The 25,007-nt window shown below is 32.1% G+C and overlaps 6 protein-coding genes and 2 pseudogenes across 8 annotated transcripts, besides 2 other annotated features; 2 read left to right on the top strand and 6 right to left on the bottom strand.

The window, feature by feature from the left end:
- Window positions 1-15,311: part of a mobile genetic element that runs on past the window's edge.
- Window positions 1,436-2,796, top strand: TVAGG3_0528880 (phage tail repeat-like family; the record flags this gene model as incomplete). Its single annotated transcript, XM_051237538.1, has 1 exon — window positions 1,436-2,796. A coding segment is annotated over one exon (1,361 nt), but the record flags the coding sequence as incomplete, so codon positions are not given.
- Window positions 4,277-5,704, bottom strand: TVAGG3_0528870 (uncharacterized protein; the record flags this gene model as incomplete). Its single annotated transcript, XM_051237537.1, has 1 exon — window positions 4,277-5,704. The coding sequence occupies one exon, from the start codon at window positions 5,702-5,704 to the stop codon at window positions 4,277-4,279; it is 1,428 nt and encodes a 475-aa protein (XP_051095361.1).
- Window positions 5,775-7,075: a mobile genetic element.
- TVAGG3_0528860 lies at window positions 5,855-6,979 on the bottom strand (annotated as a pseudogene). Its single transcript has one exon. A coding segment is annotated over exon 1 (1,125 nt).
- Window positions 10,842-11,718, bottom strand: TVAGG3_0528840 (DNA/RNA polymerases family; the record flags this gene model as incomplete). Its single annotated transcript, XM_051237536.1, has 1 exon — window positions 10,842-11,718. A coding segment is annotated over one exon (877 nt), but the record flags the coding sequence as incomplete, so codon positions are not given.
- Window positions 13,356-14,069, bottom strand: TVAGG3_0528830 (uncharacterized protein; the record flags this gene model as incomplete). Its single annotated transcript, XM_051237535.1, has 1 exon — window positions 13,356-14,069. A coding segment is annotated over one exon (714 nt), but the record flags the coding sequence as incomplete, so codon positions are not given.
- On the bottom strand, window positions 14,119-14,983 carry TVAGG3_0528820 (annotated as a pseudogene). The gene has a single exon. A coding segment is annotated over exon 1 (865 nt).
- A 1,707-nt stretch (window positions 15,312-17,018) lies between the features above and the next one.
- On the top strand, window positions 17,019-18,050 carry TVAGG3_0528800 (aminophospholipid transmembrane transporter protein; the record flags this gene model as incomplete). The annotated part of the gene is made up of 1 exon (XM_001583949.1): window positions 17,028-17,915. The coding sequence occupies one exon, from the start codon at window positions 17,028-17,030 to the stop codon at window positions 17,913-17,915; it is 888 nt and encodes a 295-aa protein (XP_001583999.1).
- Window positions 18,051-18,386: 336 nt separating this feature from the next.
- On the bottom strand, window positions 18,387-24,935 carry TVAGG3_0528790 (protein serine/threonine kinase protein; the record flags this gene model as incomplete). The annotated part of the gene is made up of 1 exon (XM_001583948.2): window positions 18,519-24,935. One exon carries the CDS (start codon window positions 24,933-24,935, stop codon window positions 18,519-18,521), a length of 6,417 nt encoding a protein of 2,138 aa, XP_001583998.1.
- Between the last annotated feature and the right edge of the window lie 72 nt (window positions 24,936-25,007).

The following is a 25,007-nucleotide window of genomic DNA, read 5'->3' as shown; positions in this document are numbered from 1 at the left end:
CGTTAAGATTCAATTTTTCATAGATGATGAGGTTTCATGCTGCGGAATAGTTGCAAAAATAAATCCTATAAAGGATATTAGCACAATTAAGATATCAAAGAATGGAACAACAACTGAACTTCATTTAACATATAATGATATTTATAATAAAATAGTTGATGAATATAAAATATCACTTGAAAAATTCTTTGTTAAGGCTATTTAATATTCAAGCATTAACATTAACGAATAATAATCCTTTGAATCATAATCAATAATAATTGACCTTTCACCAGTTTCTATCGTTTGTTTTATTTCTTTTTGTTTCCCACTATCTGGATCAGTCATTGTAATTGTTTTTGTTATAGTATCAGCTTTATCTTTAACTTCAATCTTTTTTCCATCAGGATATTTAAACCAAAATTCCAAAAATTCGATATTGTCAATCTGTTCATATTTTAATCTATCAATTGCATTTTTAATACCATCTGAAAATCTTATGAAATGGTCATTATATGGGTTTGATTGAACTAAATTTGAATGAAGTGAAATATAACCTGATGATGAATATGACATCGACTCATATTTTCTGAAAACACTAAAATTTATAACATGAATGAATTTCTTATTCGTTGAATTTATGAATTCTTGAGGTAATCTTATTCTAGTTTTATTTATCACTGGAAAATAACGCTTTACCATATTTTTAATCGTAATAAAAATGTCAATTATCAATATTATTTCGAATAATAGTTGTGAATTAAATTTAACAGTTAGCGGAATTTATAATGTTACTCTCGTTTCTGTGAGTGGTAAATTTAATCCCATTCTTTTAGACCCTTCAGATTATATATCATTTATTAAAGATGACCATGAAAAAACGTATGATATGTATATAAATAATGTGATCGCGAGGGGGGATATTAATATGATTTTAAGTTATTTAAATGAATCATTTATCGTATGGTATGAAGAAAATTTTAAATCAAAACCTGAAAAACTTTTTGAACTTGATGAAATAAATAACCTTATTAAATTCCCGCTGAAAATTAAATTTTGTACTCCTCACCTTCGTTCATTGTTGGGGATATTAAATTTTGAAAAAGATGTTGGGGATGTTTTGTATTCTGACACTGGTTCCAATTTCATTTTAATCAAATGTGATAAAGTTAATACCCCAATGAGATTTTCACATCAAACATTAGACCCTAACTCTTACCCATCAATACAAAACATTTTATCCATCAACTTAAACACATTTTCTTTATCATATCCGTTTCAATTATCTGGGAATTCATTTATTCTTCATTCAAAAGATTTATCAAATATTAAATTTAGAATAACTGACCTATTTGATTGTGATTTAGAATTTATGAATGAAATATTATGGCAATTTCAAATAGAAAAAATAGCTGATGAGATAATGGATTAAATATTTATTTTTAAATCATAATAAATGATTAAACAACAGCAACCACAGCAACTTAAGGCGCAAAGCACCCAGGTCCTTCAAACCATTACATACGCCATATATGCATATAATTCAAAGACGGCAGAACAAACGCAAAGGTTGAAATATGGAGATTTGGAGATAGTATTGAAAAATGACCATTTCGAATTCGTTTGCAAAGGTGGTGCAGTGATATCAAATATAAAAGAAATTTTATTTATGAATTCTAAAATTAAAGGTATAACGGATGATATAACATCAATTCCACCAGAAGAACAAAGATATTACGCATTAAATGCATTTCCTAAAGTTTTGAAGATTGGAAGATTTAATTTAAATGAGGAATTCATAAAAGGTTTCCTAAATGACATAATGAAGAAAGCGGATAAGGAATATGTGGCTAGTGAGTTAATGAAGAAGGCAGATAAGGAATATGTGGATGAAAAAGATAATGAAATTAAAGAAAGGGTTGAATGGTATCATGAATGGACATCGAAGATTTTTAAAACTAAAGCTGATACAGGATGGGTTTCAGGATGTTTAGACCTTAAAGCGGATAAAACTTATGTTAACGATGAGTTAGAGAAGAAAGCGGATAAGGAATATGTGGCTAGTGAGTTAATGAAGAAGGCAGATAAGGAATATGTTAACGAAATATACCAAAGTTTGATAGGAACAACAAAAAATATTGAAACTATTGTTGGTGACTTTTCTGTCAATGAAGAAAATAAATATTTTAGATGGCAGTTTGTACAGTCCTTAAAAAATGGTACACGGTGTAAACTCATTCCGAAAAATAACAATGAAATGTATGTAAGCTATAAAAAGAATGATGGCACACAAGTTAAAGTTCCATTAGACAACAACTGTTACTTAAACTTATATGGAGACGAACAAAAGAAATATTTAAGAGTTTATGAAATGGCAGATATGACATTGCCTAATCCAGCTCCAGCACCATATTATTATGACTATGGAGATGATGTCAGAACACCACATGTAGATGAAAAAAAGTTAACATTATATTTAGATTATTATAGATATAAAAGATATAATGCAATAGAAAAAAAAAGAATAGTATATTATTATACAGATGACAGAAATAAATATTATAGTCAAGATTTTACCCACCCTGAAAACATAAGATTATATTATAAAAAATATTCTGACACAAACCAGAAGAAACCTGAAATAGTTGCACTATATTTTAAGTTCAAAAGAGGCAATCCTATAATATCTCATATGTTTGATTTAATGAACCCAGTAGGTTCTATTTATACATCTATGGATGCAAGAGGTCCTCAAGTAATGTTTGGTGTTGGTGCATGGGAACAAATAGTCGACAGGTTTTTGTATTGTGCAAACTCATCAAAGGAAACAGGGGGAAGTAAAACGATTACAGGTGAAAATTTACCTGCACACAGTCACTACATAGATTTAAGCACATCTCAAGCGGGTTGGCATAAGCATAGATATTGGGATTGGTCAGGAATGACAAAAGGTAAAGGATATGATGTTAAAGATGACGTTAAGTTTGCTATAAATTGTTACTGGAGTGACACTCAGGGAGAAGGAAACCATACACATTTCGTTTCAGGATATACACAAACAACAGGACAAAGTAAAGAATACATGCCACCATTTATGACTGTATTCGCATGGTATAGAGTTCAATGAACGCTCAATGTTTGTGAAACAAACTTTAGGAGCTCCAAAAGAGTGAACGGTATAATTTAAATTTTTATTTTAGTATAAATGAAGATTCTACCATATGGTGTTATTGGAAGAGATAAAGATGGAAACCCAATATTTGATCCAAAGTTAAAATTCAAGTTACTGACAAGACAACAACTTGAAAAGTTGCTGAAACCAAAACAGGATGAGAAAATGAGAAAGAAAAAAATTTAAATTATGCAATTTTATTTTTATCATAAATGACAAAATTAATTAAGCCAACTATTTCTAAATTAATGTTACCAATGAAATCATTTCATGGAGTACTTATCCCAGGTTCTTCACAATTAGCCGGGGTAGGTGTTGTGACTCAAGGTGGAACATTAGCGAATCCATTCAAATTATTAACTAAAGATGAACTTAATAAAATGATGATAAAATAACTGATAACAAAATTTGATTTCGGTGCTACCATGTTACCATGTGCTACCAGGTAATTTAACTTCTTTTAAAAATGATGACAACATGACATTTTGACAACAGTTCAGGAGGAAGGTAAAAATAAATTATTTTTGAAGAACTGAAGGTGCTACCATGTTACCATGACGTTTTGACAACAACACGAGAGGAAGGCATTTATGAATTATTTTTGAAGAACTGAAGGTGCTACCATGTTACCATGTGCTACCAGGTAATTTAATTTCTTTTAAAAATGGTGACAACATGACATTTTGACAACATCACTGGAGGAAGGTAAAAATAAATTATTTTTGAAGAACTGAAGGTGCTACCATGTTACCATGACGTTTTGACAACAACACGAGAGGAAGGCATTTATGAATTATTTTTGAAGAACTGAAGGTGCTACCATGTTACCATGTGCTACCAGGTAATTTAATTTCTTTTAAAAATGGTGACAACATGACATTTTGACAACATCACTGGAGGAAGGTAAAAATAAATTATTTTTGAAGAACTGAAGGTGCTACCATGTTACCATGACGTTTTGACAACAACACGAGAGGAAGGCATTTATGAATTATTTTTGAAGAACTGAAGGTGCTACCATGTTACCATGTGCTACCAGGTAATTTAATTTCTTTTAAAAATGATGACAACATGACATTTTGACAACATCACTGGAGGAAGGTAAAAATAAATTCAAATCATACTTTATAAAGCTTCATTTACAGGTATTTCATCGTCAGTAAATGAATCCTCATTATCGTTTGGTTCAACCTGTTTATATAATCCTTTCATTTCTTCTTTCAAAACATAACACCATGTTTGTTTATCGTCTATTCTTCTATGTTTCCTATCACATTTATCCTTAATACTCATTTGAAAATTCTTGTCTTTCATGTCTGATGGTTTGCAGAATAAAGCATTTTTACACATCATACCTACACACAATTCATCATAATGTGTATTTATCCATGCATCTAAAGGATTTGATGATAATTCAATTAAATCTTGTTTGGCTTCAGTCATCGGTATGATTCGTACATTAAATGATGAAAGGTCGTAATTGATAAAATATGTTAGTAAATTATCATAAAATTCCTTAGTGCATGAATTCATCAAATTCTTGAAGTAATCAAATTGACCCTTAAATTTACCATTAACTCTTAAAACTACATATCTTCTGTCTCCAACTTCAATTTTGACAGGGTAAACGTTATTAGTTACGAAAATGAAGTTTGCAACGTTCTGAGCTGTTCTTCTGGGTTGATTCTTTTCATTAATTCTAATCTCATTATCCGTTATAATTGATTTCAAAGCGTTGAAGTTTGCGAGTCTATCTTCACCTACATTCTTGAGTTCATTAAGTACAAGAAACATTTTATTCTCAACTACTGAATTGAAATTACCCGTTAGCTCACCTATTTCAGTAATGTTTTTACATGAATAACCGGCGAGAAGTTCAGAAATAATGTCTGTAAATCTGTTTTTACCTGTTCCCTGAAGTCCTTTCAAAATAATTGCTGTTTCATTCTTGATTCCGGGATGTTGAATCATTGATGCAATCCAGCCGAGAAGGTATTTATACACTTCATCGTTATTATCACAAATGACTTCTTTAATGAAATTCATAAACATCTCAATTTTTGAGTAATCTGGTTTTTCGAGAATGTTGTATTTATAACCTTGAAACGTTGAGAAAACATCCAGGGAATCAGATTTAAAGCAAACACCCTTAACGGTTAATGAAGACAATTGATTTAATAGTACATCCCATGCTGTTATTGTTTTACCTTCTTCATTAAATAATTTAATCATTTTAAGTGACTCTTTCATGTTTGATTGAAGAACGAATGATATTTGATTCATTTTATCGTGGATATTATAGTCCTTTTGAATGAAATATTTATTTCCACAATCTACAAAACGGATTACACGTGATAAATCCTCAATTACTTCAGAACTGTTTTTATACTGATGATTTTCAGCCTTGCGTCTAATATCTGTTATCAAAAACGAGTCATCAAGTTTTATATCAAATGTTATTTTTGGCTTACGTAATAAAGGTAAAACATATTCATCATAATATTCCTTTTGATATAGTTTTAGAATCTTCACCAAAACAAATGGAGAAGTCATTAAATATGCATATCTATTACGTGCTTTTTCAAAATTACTTTTTGCATTTTCTGTTAAACTACAGAAGTTATAGGGTGTCCAAAGGTGTGTTTAGCACAAACCTGAATACTGCGAATAGAAATAAACAAGTTACATATATATAAAGTTTATTTAAATATAATCACCATTGGATTCAATCACGCGTTCGCAGCGATCGATCCAGGCTTGAAAGACACGCTTTAAATCATCATGAGAAAATTGCTCAAATTACTCTCTTACAAAATTTTCAAGATCATCTGGACTCGCGAATTCGCGACCTTCAGCTCTCTTTTTTAGCGTGCCGAATAAATAAAAGTCAGAGGGTGCAATATCAGGTGAATAAATTGGGTTTGGAACAACTTTGACATTGTTTTCCACCAAGTAATTCATTACCTTATGACTTTTGTGAACTCTTGAATTATCAAAATGAATTGCAAACTTTTGTTTTTGTTGTTTGGATTTCTCAAACTCATCAGAATTGATAATTTGAGTAAGAACATTGTCAATTAGATACTGAGCATTCATCGTATTAGGTTTTTGAAGAATATCAATTGCGATGATGCCATTCACGCCCCAAAAAACGACAACATCATCATTGGTGTGTCAATTTTTTTCTTCGGGAATGTTTGCGGATTTTCATCCTTCGGGATCCACATGATTTTGGCTTCTGTTGCATATTGAAACCAATACTCGTCCCCTGTTACTAAAAAGCGAAACTTCTTGGATTGATATGCACCCAATATAGAGAGGAGCTCTTTCGAAGATTGGACTCTAGATTTTTTTTGAACTGAATTAAGGTTGTGCGGAACCCAACGTGTATACGCTAGTTTGTAGTTCAAATAATTGTGCAGATAATAACTGACTGTTGTATGTGGTATCTTTGTCATCTCCTCTATCCTTCTGAGTGATGCTCTTGGGTCTTCATCTAGCGCTTGAAGAATTGCTTTGATTTTTCTTTGATCCGGCGATTTTTTGTCAATTTTTATGATGGCGCCTTTTTGTTCATGAAGTGATACATCCTAACATGATACGTTACAGTGGAATAGCTAGGAGCATCCATACCGAAGCATTTTACCAATATCTCGTAGATTTTTTTACAGTCTTTGCATTTTTTTGCGAGAGCGAGGATGTTTTCTTTATGATTCATTAAAAAAATGAAAAAATCCCGCCAAAATTTCCCGCGAAACCACCTCTTGTCTCAAAATTCATTTTATATCCCGGCATGGCGCCAAAATACAACATACTCATCATATACATATATTCATATTTTTTATTATATATTTATAATCAGCATATATCTTCTTTAATAGTCTCATATAGAGCGCTGTGCTAAACGCACCTTTGGACACCCTATATAAACGTTATCGTATGCTTCATTAATTAAATGATTAGGTAACGAATTAATTGCTTGAAACAGTGTGAATAATGTTATTTCTTTTTCTAAATTCATGTTTCCACCGTCATTATGTACTTCAAAATCACAGATACCATCGACTATGCTTTGAGCTAGTTTATCGTCAATGTTTACATCTTTGTTTTCATTCATGATAGTCTTTATTTCTTCGTTCTTTTGTTCAACTCTTACCTTAATATTCAAATCATTTAATATATCATTCACTGTTCTGGTTAATGTTGAATCATAACTTCCACGAATGAATGAGTATGTTTTGATTGGTTCTGTTGCATTCTTGCGAACTCTTGAATCAGCCATAACTACTAATGAACGCTTTGAATCATCCATTGAAGTCATTATATCAATATCGTAATCATTGCAGGAATAACATTTAATCATTCTGTTCGAGGTTGAATAGAAGAAATTAGTGTTGCAATAAATGTGAAGACCTCCCGAAGCGGTTTTAACGATAACATCTTTATCCGAAAGTTTTGATAAAATGTCTTTTCTAACTGTTTCTTTAAGTTCATCATCGTATGATTTATTGATATCAACATCTATAATCGTTAAATTTGATATTTTATTTACTAATAAAGCCATACCAGTTTTCCTTCCTCTTCCTCCATCATGTTTGAGGTAGTTGTGTAAATCAATCATGTTTTCACCAATTCTTTCGTTGAGGGTTTTAGTTTCTGTCATAATTAATTCCTCAACTAATGAATCAATAACTTTTTCATCAGAAACGATATAGTTGCTGTTGTTGTTTGTTGCCGTCATTTATATAGGAATAAAAAAATAAAAATAATTTTAAAACTAACTTTATTTTTGGACTGCATCAAATTTCCTGAACTGTTGTCAAAATGTCATGTTGTCTCATTTTTTCAGAGAAGTTAAATTACCTGGTAGCACATGGTAACATGGTAGCACCTTCAGTTCTTCAAAAATAAATCATGAATGCCTTCCTCCAGTGATGTTGTCAAAATGTCATGTTGTCTCATTTTTTCAGAGAAGTTAAATTACCTGGTAGCACATGGTAACATGGTAGCACCTTCAGTTCTTCAAAAATAAATCATAAATGCCTTCCTCCAGTGATGTTGTCAAAATGTCATGTTGTCTCATTTTTTCAGAGAAGTTAAATTACCTGGTAGCACATGGTAACATGGTAGCACCTTCAGTTCTTCAAAAATAAATCATAAATGCCTTCCTCCAGTGATGTTGTCAAAATGTCATGTTGTCTCATTTTTTCAGAGAAGTTAAATTACCTGGTAGCACATGGTAACATGGTAGCACCTTCAGTTCTTCAAAAATAAATCATAAATGCCTTCCTCCAGTGATGTTGTCAAAATGTCATGTTGTCTCATTTTTTCAGAGAAGTTAAATTACCTGGTAGCACATGGTAACATGGTAGCACCTTCAGTTCTTCAAAAATAAATAATTATTGAATAACCTGAAATCATTAATGATAACATAACGATAACAAAATTTTATATAAATGGATACCCCACAAGCTCAAAATTTACCACGAATCATAACAAGGGAGGAAATGATAAAAATGATGCAAGAACAAATTAAAAACAACAAACCACGAAAACCGAGAAGATGAGGAATAAAAATTAAATTTGGATAGAGTTTAAAAATTCATCTTTATTAAATTCATCTCTTCCAATCAATTTATTTATTCTATTAAATTCTTTTATTTTTGCTTCACTCAGTTTAATGATTGAACGATAAGTTTCTAATTTTTCGATTATTTCTTTCCTCTCTTGATCGTTTTCAACCCCACCACATTGCGGCTTCTTTTTGTAATAGCATATTTTTGATTTAATTCTGTTTAGTTTCTTTTTATATTCATCGTCCGGACTCTTGGTTGCTTCGTTGTCACTCATTTCTTACGAAATAAAAAAAATTAAATAATATTTAAATATAATGAAGTAATAAAATAAATCGGAATTTCTATTAATTTATTGTCAACTTCAACTAATGCATTGCCGTTAATATATCTAACAAATTCAGCTATTGTGTCAAATCTTCGTCTTCTTTTTGTCATTGATTTATCAGTTTTTCCATAATCGAGATGAATCAAAACTTTATCCCCTTGTTTAAAATTCATGAGCCCCGAATTAATTTGTTCACGTTTAACATCATTTAACCTTTCCATTTGTTTTCTAATATATTCCCATTCTTTTGAAATCTCATTTTTCATTTCCACTGGTTTCATGTTTATAGTTCTATGCCATGTATTATTGTAATAATATACTAACTGCTGTATGATGGAGTCATGATTTCCATCCCAGTATATCTGACCGTTAACCCCTAACGCATCTCTAAGAGTTCTCATTACTGCATCAACTATTTTATTATGAAACGTATATGGAGAGGATGAAAAGTAAAAATTAATTTGTGGAAATAATGAGCCATAGCTGCCTGAAATCCTTTATCACCATCACCCCTTATATTATCTACTCTTTCATGATCTAGTAAGTATTGAATAGCTCTTCTTGTTTCCTGTTCTGTTTTCCCTTTCACTGGAATGCAATATAAATATCTAGTGTTAATGTTAATGGCAATAAATAAGTAACGTTTCCTTTTGAATATTCTAGATGATCGATTTCGTATGAATATGGATATGGTGCAAATGAAGGGCGACCAAATTTTTCCTTTAACGGGTGAATTTTTGGGTCAATTGGTTTATTTAATATCTTGAAATCCTTTTTAAAATCTTTTTGCTTCTTTAATGTTTGAAATGGATATAATAAAGTGAATGATGAAAGATTAACTGAAGGAGGGGAGGTACTACTGTTGGAGGTTTTGGTGTTGCAAGTGTTTAATTTTATCTGCTTTGATTTTGGAATTCATTCCCCCCTTCATTAATTCTGGATGTATTCTATTCATTTGTTTTAAATATACTGATATTAAAGGTTATATACTTTCCGCTTCGAGTTTTGTTGAAGGATGAATTCCAAAGTTGATCTTCATTTAAAAGTCGGGCTGAATATGATTTAACTAACGAATCATAAATTAAAGCTTGTGCTTCATTTGGTCTGAATGACCTGGGCGTTTTGCAACCTTTGTTTTTTGCGGCTCAGGATTATATAAATTATATAATTCATCAATATCTTCTTCTGTTAATACTTTATTTTGAAATCTTTCAATTGTTTAAGTTTGTGATTTAGTTTTTCCCTTTGCATATTCATTATTTTTAATTTTGTCTTTAATTTTAGAAATTATTTTATCATGATATTTCAAATTTCATTTTTATAATATGGATAATAATATTCCATATCATCACCGTTCGTTATATTGTTATCATATTTTTGAAGATATGCTTTTAAATCATAATAATTAAGAAAATTTTGATTAAATACTAAATCAAAAATTTTTAAATCTGCGTTTTCATTTATATAAAAATAAAATAAATGTTTAAGGGTGCTCACCTCTTTGATCAAGAATCAAAACCATCATTAACAGTTCCTTTTGTCTCTTCTGTGGCATTTTATTAAAAATAAAATTTTAAATTGTATTAAATAAATGGCATACAACATCCATTTTCACAACATACAGCCTTAGTGTGTGCTCCTGTTAATGCAGTCTTACCGATTGTTAAGCGAGTCATTGACCCGTTTTTAAGTTGTAAATTAATATTTTGACCATCAAATATCACTTTATCATTTATTATATCCAAATAATTTTCAGGTGTTAATTGTTTATTTTGTCGTAAACTAACACCTTTCATTTTTTGTGCAATCTTTTTAAAATCACTTCCATCAATTGAACCGTTAAATGATGTATAACACTTGGGGCATAAAGCAACCATGTTATCACCTTGTTTCTCAATTGCTAAACCCAATAACTTCTTCTCATGTGCTTTTTCTTCAGCTTTATTCTTTAATTTAGGTTTAAATTTCTCATCAAAACAGAAGAAATCAAATGGTGCGAATTTGAAAATGTTTTTATCATAAAATTGTTTATCGGTAACAATTGCTTGAAATGCTTGAGTGTTAGGAAGACTTGGATCGCCAGCGATTGCCCAATAAGATGAATCAGTATCACCTTCAATGAAATGAAAACGATTAACATTCATGCATTTATACATAAAATCATAAATGAAAACTAAATACCAGTATTTTGCGTTATCTAAAGTGAAGAATGCCTCTTGTAAACATGTATCACATCTATAAAATCTATCTTTAAGCATCACTTGATATGTATCCTCACCTATTTCTCTTATGTTTTTAAACTTATTTGGCATACATGCAACGCGTGCCTTCTGTGCATTCATTATTTTAGTCTTTGCGTAATTTTGTCTATTCATTGCATCGTAACCATATGATCCATTAAGTGAAATCTTGCAAAATAAACTTTTTCCTTTATTTCCTTCTAATTCAGCCTTTTGTCTTTCGTTCATAAATTTGTTCGCAAATTCATTAAAACAAGTGTTTTTCGTAAATGTTAAAATTGATTGAATATCATCAATGATAAAATGAAATCTGTCTATTAGATACCAAAGATAATAAGAAGAAAATGGTTGATATTGGTTGTGTGTTGATGCTAACTGAGTTAATTTCCTCTGTTTCTGGTCAACCCGTAGATTGTTTGATTTCATGTAATTATACATAAAACCGCAATTGTTTTTCATCTGTGATAATATCTAAGTTTCTTATTATCGGTAAAAAGTTTATGTAATCATTAATGTATTTTCATCAATGTGACCTTTACTTCAGCCACGAATAAAGTATTTTTCTTCTTAATTATTCCCATTGCTTTTGCTTTCTTTGTTGCTGTATCACAAATGATAACACCATTCAATCTTCCCGCATATACATTTTATGGTCAGTATATTGAATGAAATCATGAGGATTAGATGAAAATGATGAAGGATATAATGAATTAAAATCAACACCAACGAAATGAGTCATGATGTTGGAAGTGTCCTCATTTGATACAGTTTTAGTTCTGGATTATATGAAAGTTTATTAATGTGCGTGATTCCTTTAAGATTAACACGATGTTGAACATTTGATAAACCACCAGTAATTCCATTACGGAGAATGTGATAAGCTTCAACTGAATCTAAAGTCATTGGTAAATTATTTTTTAATGCATAATTTCTTAAATTGATTCTTAAACGTTGAACATCTTCATCTTTATTTGATTTCACGATATGCAATAACAACACATTAACTGACAATTTTCTTTGGTATGTGTTTTTCATTATCGATTCTATCCAATGTTGGTTTATTTGCATATGTAAACGCTTTACCGCACATTTTGCATTTAGATGAAAGGATTAAATCGTGATAGTATTGAAAATCATCCATTGAAACATTATTTTTACTATCCCTTCTGCTTTTTCATCTTGTTTCTTATATGATTCAATTTATATTCCAATACTTTTTCGTTAATTCAAAACTTGATTCTATCTCTTCCTCAAGATAGTTTTCATTAGGATTAAAGTTTTTATATGCTAAAGCGTAACGAATCATTGAAGCATTCGATGATAAAGAAAGATTATGAAGCATGTCAATTTTATAAACAAATGTTTCTTCAATAATTTTATCAATTGGTTAATCATAATTTCAACATCTTTATTGCAATAATGAATAAATATTCTAATCTATTCTTAAATTTTTTAGCATCATTGAGATATATTTGATAATCACTATCTGATATAGTTTCTTGAGTTAATGCTGAATAAAATGAATCTTTCGTGAATGGTTCCACTTTATATAATTCTTCTTCATAATTCTCCCATGTGATGAATTGATAAGGGAAAAAGGATTTAACACGTGATTTATTGTTTCCGAAATCTTGAGTGAATTGGTCTAATGTCCCACCCGCTATATAATTTCTGATGTCAATAAATCTCAATTCATATGGAACGTTTGTTTTCTTTACAATGATTTGCTTAAATTGTGAAGATGAACCCAGCATTGATTTTATTTTCCATTTTGCAGTGTTTAAATCATGAAGAATTAAATTTAAATCAAACTTTCCCGAATTAAAACCTATGATATTCACTTTATTGAATTCCTCATTTAGAAGTTCTTTAAATGCTTCCTTCTGTTTTTCATTTAATGTTTGCGACTTCAATAATTCATTGTATTGACTCATATTTGATTCAACAACTAATGAACAGGTTGAAAATAAAAACTCAATCCAATCAGAAATAAAAGAATCACTCGAAGTTAAGCAAAAATTCCTCGTATATGTTTTATCGTTTAATTTAACCGTTGATGATACCATGAATGGTTTTAAGTAAGCGTTCAAAGTTGCACACTCAGAAAGTTGTAATTCTTCTTTAGTCTCTAATGTTTCAAAGTCAAAAGTAATATAATATCTTGTTGGTTGATAATATTCCTGCAAATTGTGAGCTAATAACCACTGATATATCTTCTGTTTCGTAATATGTGGTGCATATGGTTGCTGTATCTTTTGCAATTGAACGTCTTGAATTAATCTTCCATTATTTTCTTTACATTTCTCACAATGCTTTAAAAATCTTCTTTGGTTTTTCCTTTTTGGATCATCGCGGATAGAATAAACTTCTTCTTTACAATATGGACAAACTTTATAGCCGGTGAGTGCTTCTACGTCTGTTATTCTGTCAGCGTGAAGTTTTCCACATGGACTCTGTGTTAATAAAATATTTACTGTTTCAAATTCTGGATCTATCATTATTGATTCCACTAATGGAAAGTCTACCTTATTTATGTCCACGTCTTCTGGTTGAGGATCACAATAATAGAAATCAATATTAACATTTAACATTCTCGCTAATCTCTCACTTTCTGATGAAATGTCAAACCCTTCATATGCATCTATTGCTTCATTTAAATAGCTTCTACGAGTTTTAGGATTAACACCATCAGGAATGTTATAGAAGCGTTTAAATAACCTTCTACCTTCTGCTCTAATTTGATTATCATTCATTTTAGCTGTTCCGTTTTTGTTCATTTATGTAAGAAAAAAAATTAAAAAAATAAATAAAAATAAACTTTATTTTTTAAAGCCCATAAAATGAATTAAGAATACATAAATTTTTATCATCGGCGACGTGACGAATACATTTTAATTTACTCAAGAATGCGTACCCTGATACATTAAATCTAATTCCTGTCTTATTTAATTTCACAACTTTGAAAAGGAATGTATGAATAGCTATAAAATGATGAGAAGATGTTTTATGGGTTGCTTCCATTTTTTCTGAAATAAATGAATAAATATAATGCTTATAAGTTTTCATATCTTTTATGTTCTTAATAACGAATGGTATAGACCTTTCAACTTCATCTTCCTTCGGTGCTGTTCTTTCATATGAAACATTATTGGTATCTTCAATAATGAAACCACAATCACACAAAATTTTATAGTTCCAATGGTTTCTTTTGATATTTTATCTAATAAATCAAAAACTTTATCAACACCCGTGCATTTATTTAAATAATAATTTGTGTAAATATCATGATCTTCTTTCTTAATCGTATTAGTTGCATATGTCACGTTTTTAAGAGCTTTTTTGAATTTCTCAGAATCTAAAGGTGGTGAAAGTAATATACAAGGGTATTCTTCATTATCAATAAATTGTAACTTATGTTTACGAATAAATTTAGTTCCTTCTTCTGAAAGTGTTTCATCTATTTCACCATCTAATAAATTTTGTGTTGATTCAGAGACATAATTTTTATATCTTTCTTCATGAGATTTCTGAACTTCTGATTCTGAAGCTGGGATATTCATTAAACCCTCTACTTCATTTTCATTATATTTTTCAACTTCTCTTAATTCCTTAATTTTTTCATCTATTTCATCTCTTATTTTTTCCAGTCTTTCAATTTCATCATATTCATCATCTTTAATCCGTTCTTCATAATATTCAGGGAAAACATCAGGTTCTTTAGGTTTTTCTTTTTTAGAAGTGGGATATAAGAAATTTATAACATCATCTTTATTCATTTTCCCATCATAATCAAACTCATTTAAAAACTCCGCAAATTTTTGACAATTTCTTAAATAATATTTATCAACCTCATAACCCGCCTCCTCTAATATATCCTTTATTTCCTCATTTGTGAATCCCAATTTTTTAACGCTGTTAGTTTTGACACTCATTTCATACAAAATAAAAAAATAAAATATTCAAAAATGTAAGACATGAATCAAATAATTAATTTCATAAATTCAAATAATCATTAGTTTCTTAAAGTTCTATGTTGAACTCATCAAATTCTTCTTCATCATTACCAATAGCGAGTTTATTTATTCTTTCGACTCTATATTTTGATAGTCTATCGTTTAATTTTTTCTGAAGTTTTTTGTTACCAAGTTCTAAAATTTTACATGGATGATATTTAAACTCGTTAAATTCTTTTTCCTCAGTTTTAATCATTAATCTACAAAGAACTTTAGTGAGGTGGTTTTGTTGTTTAAACCATTTATCCTTAATATTTGTTATAAATTCAATATCCGGAATTAATTCCCAAATTTTTGAATTTTCGATTAATTTACCATCAAATGCAAAAGCAATAGGTTTTAATATTAAACTTACCTTTTAATATTAAACTTACCTTTATAAAACTTTCTATGTAATCATCAAAATAAACGTCTACTTGTTTAACCTGGGTGAGAATTGGTGAAAGTTTATCCATTAATTGATTCACAGTCATGAATCTTGTTCCGCTCATTTATGTAAGAATAAAAAAAATAAATTATTTTTTAATTAATGTCAATTTTTTTAATGTGTTTATTTCATTATGTATGGGTTGAGTGTAAATGTCTTACAATTTTGAACATTTTTAAATCTTGATTTATTCAAAAACGTAAGAATAAAAACCGTAAGAATCATACATTTTTTACTTCATATGTTAAAAAAAATGATACAAAATCGTTCAATATTGTATGAATTCTTACGTTTACAAAAAAAGTCACACGACCCGCTCTCATATACTACTTTTAATTTTGTTTTCAAGATTTTCCTCTTCTACTTCGAATTCTATTTTATTTGATTGATGGCGTTATTTCATAACCCTAATTATACGCAAATAAAATATCTTTACAAAAATAAGAAATAAAGATGTTTTAACTTGGCTATCGATTTGCTCATCATAATAGAGTACTACAGCTTTACATTTTATCTTTATCACTATGGCAAATTCATGATTATTGTTACCGTATTCAAATTTTCTCAAGGAATTAATTTTATGCTAAGGAATCCCTTCGTACCGTATATAATATCATTAAATATCATCTTTTTACCTGCTTTTTTCTCATATTTTATGTAATTTTGAAAAAAATCTTGAAAAATTTTTGGCCCCTTAAAAGTGACACATAAATTTTCTAATGTTCGCTTGAGAGATTTATGTGTCACTAGAGAGATTATGAGAGAAGCTGCTTGACATACTATCTATTTTATATTTTTCGTGCTTAAATAACTTATTTCGTGTACCTAAGTCTTTTACAGACTCTGCAAGGCTATTACCACATAGAAACCTGTGACAAAAACACATATATACTGACTTCGTATTCTGATCTCATGACATATTATCGCAAAAACCATATTTATACAACACACCTCATAAAGTCTCATTTTATCCCTATATAAGCGTTCAAAACCAATTTAACTTGCGTAATCTGATTCTTCAGGCTCCGCCAATTCGATTTCTGCAGTTAGATCGTGAAAATATGCATCATATAACAATATAAACACACACTCTATATTTATATAGTCCTATTTTGATATTAAGTTAAATCTGATATAAATCTGACATATTTATATAAATTTCCGCAATTTTATGTACACACATATATACTGTGGCAAGAACTACCCAATAAATTTCAACCACTAAGCTAAATCTCAATTCTATAATCCCAGAAGAAGCACAACAAAAAAATTTTTGAACAATTTTTTTTTCATCAATGGAAGATCCTCTAATTGGAGAAAATCAGCATGCATTTCTTGAACAAAAACTTCCAATGAAGCGTTTAGTTCTCAGTCCTAACTTGTATATTGTTGTTTTTACACCAATTGGGCTTATTTGTCTCGTTATTGGAGCAGTTCTCCTCTTTGCAAAAGATTCTGCAATAGAAGTCAAGAAAGATTATAGTAACATTTGTGAAATAGGCAACGTTTGCGAATTTATTTTAAACATTCCTCAAAGAATGTCTTATCCAATCGCAGTTATGTTCGAATTAACAAACTTTTACCAGAACCATTGGAAATCAGTTCGCTCTCGCTCAGATGATCAGCTTATGGGAAAATACGTTCGATTTGACGATATGAAATCTTGTTATCCATACAGATCAAATGGCGACGATCCATCACCAAACAATTGGATTTTACCTTGTGGTCTTCATGCAATTTCATTTTTTAATGATACTTTCGATGTCAAAGAATTTAAAACATTAGAATTATCCGATGTTCAACAGACAGGAATCAAAGTAAAGTCATTAAATTCACTTTACAAAGGTCATAAATGGCTCGAGGATACTCCTTCATGGCCAAATAGCAACACATTGAACAGATTTTCTATGTGGATGGATACGGCAGCTTTTCCTAACTTCAGAAGACTCTACGGCATTGCTCAAGGAAAAGGATATGTCGAACCAGGAAATGTAACAATTTCAGTGATGAATAACTACAACGTCAGCTCCTTTAATGGAAAGAAATCCATTATACTGACGACAAAAGGTGACTTCCCTCCATCATCCAAATATTTAGGAATTGTTTATATTGTTTCTGGCACAATTATGGAAATTGCTTCATTAATCACAATTTTCACGAAGCCAATATTCACATCAGCTTAAATTCCAAAATATATTTTGTTATTACATTTATAAATCTTGTTATTTATCTTATTTTTCAACAAATTTCTTTTTTTCTATTCCCATTTCTTCAAATAAATAAATATCAATTTAGATACATCATTTATAAGATATGAAATCAATTACTGAATCTCAAAGCAAGAAATAGAAATATAATAATGAAATCTGATAAAATTTATTATAAATTATAAAAGAAGCAATACCACCTCAACCACGTATTTATTGTTTCTTATATGGATAGTGTGTGAATCTGAATTGCTTCTTTATTTGAGATAATAAATTGCGATGTGAACTAACTATTTATGAAATAGTCTTAATAGAGCTTCTTTCTACAATAATATAACTCTATGAACCAAATACTACTATTTCTGAAAAATCAATCTAGAATTTCTAATGACTTTCAAGATTTTTGTTTAAAAATTTTAGATAATTATTAATAGAAAGATAAATTTAATATTCTATAAAAAATATACATATATAAACTTGTTTTCATATTTTTTCCCGTTTGACTCTCAAAAATTGAGAGAATTGAGAAATTTACACGTAAAAATAATGAAAACAAATTTATATAAAAAATTGTATTTTTTACCACCATGGATACCAACTTGGTGGCATTTTTGCGATATTATTAATATCAGTAGCAGATTCAATCAGTTGCTGAAGTTCTGTTTCAAGAGATACATCAGTTCCTACTAGTCTTGCGTAGATGTCATTGATTTCTTCGTCAATTTCTTTTTCTTCTTGTGTCTGATTCTCTTCCACAGGAATTTCGACACCAAGTTGTTTCATGAAGCTGTGAGGAATCTTTGGCTTTGTGAAAGGCGGGTCTGCAATGAAGAACTGAAGTACAGGAGCGAGAGAAATTGCTCTCTTCCTGATATCCTTCATTGTCTGCGTGAAATAGCTCGAGAAAGGTCCACTGTACTGGCATCTTCCCAAAGCATTCGAAAGCTGTGGTGTCAATCTGAAAGGAACACTCTGTTTACGGCTTCCGCCTGCAAATGAACTGAATGTCACGTTTCCTGTAATTTTATCGATCAAAAACTGTTGTGGAGAGTGATCAACTGATCCCAACATGAAAGCCAAAGCAGACATTGCTCCAAGTGATGAAGAGAAGTGGGATGTTCTATATGCCCACGCGTCCGCATCCTTTGAAGTAACCAAAATAGCTCTGCTGAGTTCGTTTCCTTCGAAGTATTTTCTGACATTCTTCAAAGCATTGACTCTGTCTTCGACACTTAATTGGCTGTAATCGACGTTGTACCACTTCTTTATTGATGCCTGCTCAGCGTCGATGATTCTTCCTTTGCTTTGCTCATAGACAGTGATCATTTCGTACATTGAAGCTTGTCCTTTCGGTACTTCGAACAAATACAAATTTCCACTCAATTGGATGATTGATCCATGATTAATGTGATGTATATCATCCAAAATCGGTGTCAAAGCGTCGACCAATTGTTCTGTTGCCAATGACCTGACTTTCTTCAAGTTCCTTCTCAACTGATAGTTGTATCTTTTACCATCGGTTCCTATCAATGTCAGGTGCATTCCGTGTTCATGATTTCCAACAGAATGGGAGAATTTTCCGATTTTCACGCCGTTTTTCTGGAGAGAATGAGATCCAAGTAACTTGAGTTCCCAGTTCGTTTGTTGCTCCAATCTTGGGGAAATAGAACTAAGTCTGATAACTCTAAGTGACTGGAATCTCTTCTGAAGAGACTTCCTAATATTGTAAAGAGTTGCGAAGTCTTCTTCTTCGATCTTTCCTTTGTTTTGTATCTCTTGCAAAACCTTTTGTAACTGTGTTGCATATCCGGAAAAGAATTGGGTATCATGGACTGTTTTGTTTGGATCATTCAACAGTTTCAAGAAAGCCATCAATTTGTCCAAAGCTCCTTTGTTGTCGCCAGCTTTGAACAATTGATTTGCTTCTTCAATTGATGTCTGATAAACAATGTATAAAATGTTTGACATCTTCAAAAGTTCCTTGTAAATCAAAGAAACATGAGAAAAGATGACTGGATATTCCATCTGCATCTTATCATACATCTGTTCCAATGCGTCTATGTCCCAATGCTTAGATTCCATCATTAATAACTGGAATCCGACGTATTGAGGATGCGAAGAAACGAGTTTGAAGCAAATTTGTGCTGCAACGTCTCTTATATTCTCTGATGGATTTAGTAACAAATGGAAGGCTGTTGAATAAATTGTTGCCAATGATTGTGGACTTAATTCATTCATGGCTTCAGCAACAGCATCTGCGACTTGTTTTTCTTGTCCGAAATTGACTAAAGCGCCGAATAATTGGTTTGCAAACAAATTCTGTTTTACAGGTTTCATCTTTATTGATTTTCCTAATGCAACAACACCTGTTTTAGCTGCATCAATTCCGCCACCTGCATGAGCAATAATTATAAAGATATTTCCTATCTTTTCATATGATTTGTTTGCGTTCAAATAATGTTCAGAAACCTTCTTGAAATCATCCAATTTCGAAGCAGATTTCATTCTAATGTTACCAATCAATTGCAACAATCTACTTGACAATTCTTGGTTATTGCAAGTTGTTGCCAACTCGAGCATTTCATTGATTTTCTCTTCTCTTCCTGATAACTCGAGTTGAACGTATTGTGCGTGTGGAGAGTTTTCATCTGGGAAGAAAACGTCGACTAATCTGATTGCGACATCTCTTTGTCCGAGCCATATATAATAAGAAATTGTATCTAACATCAAAGCATCGAAATGAGGTAAATTAGGAACTAATGATCTTATCTTGTAGAGTTCTTTTTGTCTGTCAGGACTGTTCTGTATCAAATGGAGTCTTCCAAGCCAAACATTGTTAATATTCTCGATTTCACTTGGATCTTTAAGACAATCAATAACTTCTCCTAATTCCAAAAGTTGTTGTGCTTGTAGGGAATAATCTTGTAACAAGTTTTTGTTGCATTTCTCAATGGCTGAAACAGAAGATGCCAAATATCTCCATCCTGTTCTTATTGCTTGAAGAGCTGCATCCAATTTGTTGTTTCTTATCAACATTTGCGCTCTCATTATTTGGTCATCTGTTGTGAAGCCATTTGACATTTGGAAGAATTCCTCAGCTGTTTCATCTTCACCCATGTAAACAGCTGCCATCATGAAATACTTTGCAAGATCAACTTTGTCGTGCAAAGGAAGATCATAGAAAGAATCTCTTAGTTTAAGAATTCCATCCCAATCTTCTGTTGCAGCTTTGCAAATCACTTGTGGATAAATGAATCGAGATGGATCAAGTGATTTGTTGATACATGCAATAGCATTATCCCATTCTCCTAATTCCATCCACAAATTATGATCTATGTCTTGTGAATATCGCTTTGCAAGAGCTCGAGCTTCGAGTTTTCTGCCGCAAATCGAATTCAAATGGATCAATTTTGTGAATGGAAATGTTGATGGAGCGTAATCAAGGAAGAAAAGAGCCTTGGCGTAGAATTGATGGTTCTCGCAGAAAGGAATCAATGCTGCGAAGTCAAGTCTGATGTCGATTTCACTGAGAACGGAAAACTCAGCGAGATTTGTGAATTGTTTGGCAATCCACGTTGGAATCGACTCGCACTTGAAAATTTGGTTCAAAAGAACAGTGATTTCGCCTTTTTGTGGCCGAGAAAGGTTCTGCCATGTTGTTAAGAAGGCGAAAGTGAAGGAGAAACTTGGAAGAAGACCTGGGAAGTCATTCAAAGGTACCAAAGCTCTGACAACAGGTGAAGGAGCAATGTTTATCAGTCTTGTTTCGAGTTCTCTGTACCATTTGGCCAAGGAATCGTCGTTGAGCTCTTCTGGAAGTTGCATCCATGTTGCAATATCAGCAGCAACAACGGAATCAACAACAGGAGGTGTTGGACGTTTTTCGAAATCATCATCTACTTCTGTTGTATCGTCGTCTTGTTCTACACGGCCATCGATGGCTTCGACGATGTTTATGGCACGTTCTCTGTATTTGGCGGAGTTTGCTTTGACTTTCATGGCACATCTCTTGATTGTGGCCAAATGTTCGGAACAATCGCATTGGTCAACGATGAATGACAATGTTTTGACGCAGAGATCTAATACATTGTCTTGTGTCTCAGGAGATTGGGCCAATTCTGCAATTCCTTCGATAATTGTCTTCAAATAACTTGGTGTGTAATCTGCAGCGGCTCTTAACAACCTGAATAGCTCGGAATGGCCTTGTTTCTTGAATCTGATCAATTGGAAACAGATTGGAACAACCAAGTGAAGAATTGAGTCGCATTGTCCATGTGTTGCTTCAATAAGAGCGGAAATAACATGAGAACCTTCAACAGTTAATTGTTGCTGCCAGTGATTTTCAATGGCAACGAAAACACTCGTTGCGTGAGGTGAAATCATTCGACCGGCCAATTTAACGATAACGGTCAGGTAGTCGAAGAACTTCCTCAGGGTTGAGATGGAAGTGTTGGGGAACATCGGCAAGAAGACATTAAAGAATGGAGTCAAATAATTTGCGACGGAATCGGGATCAGCAACGAACAATTGGGTCAAAACGCCTGCAATTGTCTCGCGCTTTGTATCAATCATTGGTTCGGAAAGGATATCTAATAATTCTGTGAAATATCTCTTAATAAAGAAGTTCTTGAACTCATTTAATCCTGAGAAGAAGCTTCTGAATATGAAAATGTTCTTCCTGGAGCTTGGATTCAACATTGTTGGCATTGAACAAGCGGAAATTGAACCAAGGAGCTTCAATGAGAGAGTAACAAGCTTAAGAGATGCATTCTCTCTAATAATCTTGATGACTGACTCAATTAAATTGAAATGATCCCTCCATACAAATGAGATATCATATTCGCCTTGGGCGATGCATCTTAAAGCTTTAAGAGCATGAGCTTTGGTCCATGGGTGGACAGGAAGTGCAAGAACTTTGGAGAGAACGTTGATAACTGGTCCGGATAAGACAATATCAGGGCAAAGTTCGTTCAAATGGGAAAGAGACTTGATCAATGAGCCATCAATATCTCTAAGTTGGGCGCTGTTCATATAAACTAATGATGGATCCTTGAATGTTGTTTGACTAAACCTTTCATTCAACATTTTGAGGAATCTCTGGAAAATTGCATCGGCGTACAAGTATATGATAGGCTCAGAAGCAGAGATAAGCTCAGGGAATATGTCAGAAATGTGGGGAGGAATAATTGGATTATATTTGTTGGGAAGTTGTCTCAATGTGGTCAAAAGGAGTTCACGGAGGATGGATGCTGATGTTCTAGGTACCAATGCGCCAAGGATTTCAATGGCGTGCTTCCTAACTCCGAATGATTCATCGTAAATGAGTCTGGAGAACTTCCAAATGATCTCAGGTTGGGCCAAATATTTATACACATTTGGTTTGAAGGCGAAAAGTGATTTCTTTCTGACAGATCTGACGGAATCATAAACAGCGAGGTCGACCAATTTCATCATCGTCTCGAGCGGCATCTTATCTATATGGTTCTTGAAGAGATGGAGGGCAGAAGAGGCCACTCTTTCTCTTACTTGCCAATCTGGAGAATTTATTAAGGCCATAACCAAAGAATGGAGGACAACAGCATCCGGATAACTCAAGTCGTTAAGTTGGTCGATAGCGTTAAGTGAAATAACAGTGACTTCCCATCTTTGATACGGACCACCCATTTCCTCGTGGATTAAACGGACCAAGAACTTCTTGTAGTTGTGTAGTTCGCGATCCCAGTTGGGATGATGCTGGTTGAGAGACTGTAGAAGCATGTGAATCGGAGTTGGCATCGATGAATTGGACATGAGTTGATTTACAAGCTCGAGAAGGTGGGAAAGCTGTTTCTGATCTGTAACAACGTCAATTGATGCAACAACTAATTGGAAAACTAAAATAAATGATGCATTTTTAGGTAATGTGGTCATAAAGACTCCAAACCAGTCAATTAATTGCTGTAATTCTTTTCGAACATATTCTGGATATGTGTGAATGACTTTTGTAAATAAAGGTTCGATCATTTTTCCGTATTTTAATGTAACATCGAATAATTGCTTCATAATCGTTTGTATGACGTAAGGATCTGTAACGTAAATCTCGCTTTCGTGAAGGAACATGATTGTAACGATTGCGTAATTCATTATTTCGAAATTTGGAGATGTAACAAGTCTTGAGCAAGTTGGAATCAAATATCTTGCTGTAAGATCAGGGTCGATGTATGGTCTTTGACGGAGAAGGATTTGAAGAAGCTTAAAACATGAAATTAAGTCATCATCATTCTTTTCTCTCGAGAGTCTTTCAACAGACTGATAGCGCATCTTCTCAAGGATATCAGTTAAGAAGAATACGCCAACAGACGCTGCCTGTGATGTAAATAGAGTTTCGACTATATCTACACAGATATCTCTCACATTTGAATCATGTGAGTATAACCCACAGTATATCATTTTGATGAAGTATTGCGATGTGAGGACGAATATGTGTTCTGGCGCGGCAGTCGCGACTTCTTTGAGAATAATCGCGGCTGTGAAAAGATTTTCTGGTCTTTGGTTAGGAGCAGACAACAGAGCGGCGTTCTTTTCGGCGAGGATCTTAATTAAGTGATTTCTGTTTTGTCCTGTAAGGCCACCAAGATATCCTACAACTTTAGCGCCAACGACGACGAGTCTTTTGAATCCAGGCCGTAGAAGTTGCATGATGATGGGCTCGAATTGCGGGATTAGATCGTCGAAGGGAAACAGGCTAATAAGAGTTGCTAAACATACTGCGGCCGCATATCGCCTCTTCTTATCATCTGTCTTAGCACCTGACATAGTTGTACTCAACATTGAGTCGATAAACTCAGGAACTTCTTGAATTCGATGATAGTTGAAGTGTGTGATGATTTGATCTTGTAAATCTTCGACATAGTAATCAAATTCTTCTTCCTTCAAGGACTGATTTGAAGGAACTGCCTTTTCAATGAGAGCGCAAACTGCTTGTCCTACAGGATCATCAGCATTTGCGATAAACATTGAACAGAAATTGTTGCTATTTCTGCTTTCTCAGAAAATTTTTTTTCATAAAAAAAAACGTTGGCTAATGAG

This window comes from Trichomonas vaginalis, chromosome II (assembly GCF_026262505.1).
Source record: "Trichomonas vaginalis G3 chromosome II, whole genome shotgun sequence".
NCBI classification, from domain to species: Eukaryota; Parabasalia; order Trichomonadida; family Trichomonadidae; genus Trichomonas; species Trichomonas vaginalis.
The sequence above is the reverse complement of the archived record's forward strand: the minus strand, read 5'-3'. Positions and strand labels throughout refer to the sequence as shown.